The sequence below is a fragment of the Cnephaeus nilssonii genome (genome assembly GCF_951640355.1).
Source record: "Cnephaeus nilssonii genome assembly, chromosome: 19".
Lineage (NCBI taxonomy): Eukaryota > Metazoa > Chordata > Mammalia > Chiroptera > Vespertilionidae > Cnephaeus > Cnephaeus nilssonii.
In genome coordinates, this window is record NC_137090.1 from 14,643,636 (window position 1) to 14,649,506 (window position 5,871).

General features: G+C 49.3%; 1 protein-coding gene across 5 annotated transcripts; it reads right to left on the minus strand.

Moving 5' to 3' along the window:
• Positions 1–408: 408 nt before the first annotated feature.
• On the minus strand, positions 409–4,291 carry TMUB2 (transmembrane and ubiquitin like domain containing 2; the record flags this gene model as incomplete). 5 transcript variants are annotated; one of them, XM_079797983.1, is made up of 3 exons in its annotated part: positions 4,211–4,291; positions 903–1,469; positions 409–772 (listed from the first exon to the last, which is right to left on the minus strand). In XM_079797983.1, the coding sequence occupies exons 2-3, from the start codon at positions 1,442–1,444 to the stop codon at positions 409–411; spliced, it is 906 nt and encodes a 301-aa protein (XP_079654109.1). In that variant the 5' UTR covers positions 1,445–1,469; positions 4,211–4,291. The 5 variants fall into 5 exon arrangements, with proteins under 5 accessions (XP_079654109.1, XP_079654110.1, XP_079654112.1 ...); XM_079797984.1 differs by having other exon boundaries at positions 4,157–4,267; XM_079797986.1 differs by lacking the exon at positions 4,211–4,291 and adding an exon at positions 3,862–4,109.
• Between the last annotated feature and the right edge of the window lie 1,580 nt (positions 4,292–5,871).

The following is a 5,871-nucleotide window of genomic DNA, read 5'->3' on the forward strand; positions in this document are numbered from 1 at the left end:
CTACAGAATTATGCTGGGGCCATGCTACACTGCCCTGGCAGGCGGCCCTGAATGCTGAGGAACAAACATGCAGGACAATGGGAAGAGTTAGGGTCACAGGAGAAAATCCTCAGAGCCCAGGCTCCCCACTGAGCTGGGCCACCAGGGTGGCTCTGAACTTCAGGCCCCTAAAAAGAAGGAAGATGACATCCTCGTTTCTACCTGAGTTGTGCTTGCACAGAGGGGATGTCTACCCTCGTGGACATGAAGGGGAGGCCCCATACCGGCCTCGGGACCCTTGGTCCTATGGAAGAGAACCCACCATATCCTTTCCATCCCTCCCTCCCAGGCCATTGGGCCCAGCTCTGGCCAGGAAAGGGGGAGGCTATAAGGAGGAAGACCATGCCTTTCATTTTTCTCCCTATGTCCTTATCGCCCATACATCCCAAATACTAGGAAGCTGAAGAAGACAGTGACCCCAACCAGGGAGACAGTGGCAGGTGCTGTGAAGAACTGGCGGTAATTGATACGAAAGTACCAGACCACACCCAACAGCACCACAAACACAGGCACCATGAGGCTGCCCACACTGACACCGAGGCTGGGGGGCTCAGTGACTGAGGAGGCCAGGGAGGCTGAGGGGCCTGGAACAGCTGACCCTGGAGGTGAGTGGTGGCAGTGAATCACACAGTTGTTGGTAATGTTCAGGGAACGAAGTGTGCGGCCTGGGTCCTGCAGTAGGCGGCCCTGGTAGATCAGTTTCATCTGGCTCTCTTGTCCAGGGAAGTATTTACTGTTAAGATGAAAGAGAAGGAAAGAAGCAAGAATGAGAAGACAAACAGGTCTGAACCAACAAAGCAGGGCAATGGGGAAAAATTGGGGACATGGCTTATTAAAAGTCTCCCACTTTTCAGCTCACTCACCTCTTTAGTGTACCCACAGTATCTTCTGGCCTGGCCACAGCCAGCTCCTCCGTGTCATTGAGGAATTTGAGCCGCACATTGATGAGGCCAGGGCTGGGAGGCAGGCAGGTGCTATCCTCAGATCTCAGAGGGGCTTCTGGACTGCTGCTCTCTGGGTCCACTTGTCTTTTGGGCAGGCCTTGGATGTCAAGCAGATGCTCAAGGCTGGGCTCAATACCACCTCCAGCTCCAGGATCCCCTGTAGAGTCTCTACCACCTTCTCCAGCCTCTTCAGCCTTCTCATCATTACCGTCTGATGGATGGGGGAGTTCATTTGGCTCTGGGGTGCCTTGGCCTGCCACCAGATGGTCTACGTGCCCCAGGTGGAGGACGGATGTGTCGCCAGCTGACACGATAGTGCTTAGGAGCTGGTTGCTACTGCTGTCTGCTACGTAGGTAGAAAGCCAAGCTAGGACCAAGGCTAGAATCAGCACCACCACACCTGCCACCACAGTCACCTCATTACCCACACCCTCAATAAGGGTGACATCAGAGAGTCCCATGGCCTGGCTGCTGACGGGGTCCACACTGCAGGAACAAAGGGGGATAACATCAGCAGGGCCTGTGGGGTTGCAACCAGGTTTCTTTTTATTTTTTTAAATCCTCATCCAAGGATATTTTTCCACTAATTTTTAGAGCAAGTGGATGAGAGGGAATGACAGAAACATCGATGTGAGAGAAACACATGAATTGGTTACCTCCTGCATGTGCCCCAACCAGGGCCCAGGCCAGGGAGGAGCCTACAACCAAGGTACATGCCCTGGACTGGAATCGAACTCGGGACTCTTTGGTCCGCAGGCCGACGCTCTATCCACTGAGCCAAATTGGCTAGAGCGTAATCCGGTTTCTAGTTTGTTTCGCTTCTAACTAACCCAGCCCTGAAAGAAAATGGAGTTCATTGTCCTGCAGAAGGGGAAACCTTCCTAACACTGAACTCCCAACCTAAAGCTAAGGACTTACCCTTTATCTCTATTGTGAAACTCAAGTTCCACACCCTTCCTCTCTCACAATCCAACCATCCAATGAACATGGATCATAAGGAAAACCTTACAGCTTTGTTACTGCTGCAATTGCTTGTTGCTTTTTTGGTAGCTGGGGAAAACATTTGCTTCTTTGAGCCCTGAGTTTCTCTAGGACTTCTACCACTTAGTCAAGCAACTGTGCCTCTTTGAAGAGCCTCCAAGGTGGCCTCAGAGAGACCAAATAGCCTTTATTTTATTTTGGAGCCCCTTTGGAGGCATACTGCAACCACTCTTGCCAGATTGTCTCATTTAAAACCCCATCTCAAAAAAAAAAAAGGAAATAAAAGAACCTATCTCATGGTCACATATCTAGGTCCAGACATCAAGAGCCAAAGAAAATCAATTTATCATCAAAAGCAGAGTCAGCCCAAACAACATGGCTCAGTGGTTGAGTGTCAATCCAGGAATCAGGTGGTCACGGTCAGGGCACATGCCCAGGTTGCGGGCTCGATACCCAGTAAGAGCATGTAGGAGGCAGCCGATCAATGATTCTCTCATCATTGATGTTTCTCTCTCTCTCCCTTCCTCCCTCTGAAATCAATAAAAACATATTTAAACAAAAAAAAACCATAGTCAGATCTCCCCAAAGGGACAAAAGAGTCAGAAAACCTCACAGGCCCTATAGAGGTTATCAGCAAACACTATACAGCAGGCATTGTGTCTGCGTCCTAGGAATGTTTTCTGACAAGCTCTGGGGAGCAAAGTAGGACAGACATCAGACATACCACCCTATTGGATCACTATAGGCTCACAACTAAAAAAACCACTACCAGAGTAGAACAGATTTGGAAAGCTCCCAAAATAGCTGTCACAATCCATACCTCCATCTCTTTTCATATTGTGTAGGTTCTCCCTCAGCAGTTTCTTAGAAAGGCAAGGATCACGACTTGCTCCTTGGAGTACCTACTCTTTCCCTTGGAGGATCTGCTGCTTTCACCGTTGTCCCTGGGAAAATCCAGTCTAATGACTATCATTACCAGACTATTCTCACAGCAACTATAAAACTCATATGCATCTATCTGTCCATCTCTCTCTACTAGACTCCTGGAAGACAAGGATCACATGTATTTCTCTATGTGCTGTAGTGCCCATCATGTCATAGGAGTTGCTCCAAAAATATGTGTGGAATGTATCAACATCTGCCCAGTTTCCACATTCTTACTTATACATGAGCTCTGGAGTCCTGGAAAAACCCACTAATTTATAATCCTGGTCTTGCCCCTTACTAGCTCTGTAATTTCAGACAACTTTCTCAGAACGTCAGCTTTCTCATAAGTAAAATGGGGTTAAAAACAGTACCTACCTGCCCTGGCTGGGTGGCTCAGTTGGTTGGAGCGTCGTCCCTTACACCAAAAGGTTGTGGGTTCGATTCCCTATCAGGGCACATAACTAGGTTGCAGGTTTGATCTCTGGTTGGGCCGCGTAGGGGAGGCAACCCATCGGTGTTCCTCTCGATGTTTCTTTCTCTTTCCCTTCCTCTCTCTCTAAAAATCAATAAAAACATATCCTCAGGTGAGGATTATTTTTAAAAAACCTGATCCCATTATTGCCCTGCTAAAAACAGTACCTACCTCATAAAGTTGTTTTAAAGATGACGGGAAATTATCGAAGCAAAATACTTAGAGTGCCTGGCACATTGCAATTGTTCAATAAATAAATGGTAGTAATTATTTATCACTCCCACAACTAACCCCTGATGGTGAGAAGGTTAATGTCATTAACACCGATTTACAGAAAAGGAAACTGTGGCGAAGAGGCTAAAAAGACAGGCACTGACACCGGAAACTTTCGTGGGCAGGGGGCCGGGCAAGACCCCAGGCCTTCTGCCTCAGCGGCCTTCTCTCTCTCCCCTCAGCCTGTGAGCGACCCTGACGGGGCGGTGAGGGGGCGTCCCCTGCCTTTTCTCGAAGCGAAGGCTCCGCGTTTGGGCGGTCCTATTCTCGCGGCACTGGAGAGGGTTCCGTGGGCCCACCCGAGCCGAAAGGTCGCCTGGTCCCAGCCGCCGAGCCCAAGCCCACGTCTCCCAGCCGGTGAGGGGTAAAATCGGGTGAGTGGGTCACAAACCTTCCACACCCCTCAAACTTCGGGGCGGGGCCGGGGGGCTGGGGGCGGGGCTTGTGTACGCGGGGAGTCATGGGAAATTAAGAAGGGATTGGACCGGTACTATGCCTGGATAGGGAAAGAGGACCTCACCTGAAACGGCCAGACCAAGTATTTTGACTTCTCTAGGACGGCCGATGGACTCACCTTTCCGTAGGGGCCGGGGAAGGGACTGGCTACCCCCGATTCTGTCCAGGGTCCAGTCTCTTCCGGCTTTTCCCGGAAGCTGTTAGAACCAGAGACAGGAAGTCCCGCCTCCTCGCCTTGCACTGATGACGCAAACGCTACGTAAGGCGGGCTGGCGTAAACGTATTCTTTAAAAGGGACAGGTTTCTCAGCGGAAGGAGAGGCGGAGTCATTGTTAGCGGGATCTGGGCCCTCCCGGGGCAGGACCACGCCCAGTGGGCGGAGTCCGAGGAGCCCTGGGTTGAGGGGTGGGGTCAGGAGGGAGTTGGGGGCGGTGCTTGATAGGGGGCGTGGTTCCGGGTCTGGAAGATTGAGCCGGCTGGCACCGCTGGGCGGAACCGAGCAGCACTTCCCTCTTTCCAATCTTGTTCTTCCGGCCCTGCTCCTAGCCTCCCTGTCTGATAGGATTTATTACTGTTCCGGGTTAGCGGGATCTGTAAGGTCTGGCCTCTCTGAGCTCCAAGAATTCAGGGCTAGTCGGGAGACAAACTGGGAGACTAGTTACTATCCGGTGCTCCGAGAATGCGGCCTCAGGTAGCGTGGGACTTGGGTAAATTATGCAAGAAAGCATTTCAAAGAAGACACAGATTCAGGGGCGGTTTAGAACATAAGAAATGCAGGAGCCCAAGAAAAGGTTCAGCTTCCAAGAACTTATCCAGATTTTTGCAATTAAATTTTTTTCTAAAGACGTGCTGGGTTGTTTTCTGGTAAACAATTTATTAAAGTATAAATAATGCAAACAGGGGCAAACTCATAAGCGAAGAGCTCAGGTAATTTTCGCCAACAGAACACACCGGTGGAACTAGCATTTGGATCAAGAAATAGAAAATGGCCCGCCTGTGTGGCTCAATGGTTGATCTTCAATCTAGGAACCAGGAGGTCACGGTTTGATTCCCAGAGTACATGCCCCGGTTGGGGGCTCCATCCCAGTAGGGGGCGTACAGGAGGCAGCTGATCTCTCTCTCCCGCTCCCTTCCTCTCAGAAATAAATAAAAATATAATTTTTAAAAATACTCCTGCCATTAAAAAAATTTCCCCCAACCTAGTGGAATATCATATTACTGTTTTAATATGCACTGTAGAGACACCAAATCAACACTGGTAATAAAACAGATGTTATTCTTTCTCTCACAGATCAAGGGAATAAAATCTTTTAGCTGCAGTACATTTTCCAATATTTTGCCTTTTAGTTGTGTTTATGACTTGGTGTTTTCATTAAGCTTTTTCTGTATCCATATCTATTAATCTTTTCTTTTGTGCTTTTGCCCTACCCCCAAATAATATACATCTTCACATGTATCTTTTGTTTTATTTAAACAGATATCTTGTAGTTGTAGCTGTGAGAGGGTGGACAGTTCAGCATCCTCCCCTGAGAAGGAGGCTCCCAGCGTGGGCCCAGGACTAAAGAGGATTTCATTCTCTCCTCTTGGGCCTTTGGCTCTGTGAAATTAAAGCGAAAATGTCAAGAAAGGAAAGATTGTTGCTCTACATAAGGAGGTAAAAGCCTGCCTTTGTGTTGGTCAAAGGGCATCTCTGCAGATACAACTCGACATAGGAGGGGAGCCTGGGTAACAGCTGCAGGAAGCCAACTCCAGGTCCTGGCTTGTCTTTACCACATGACT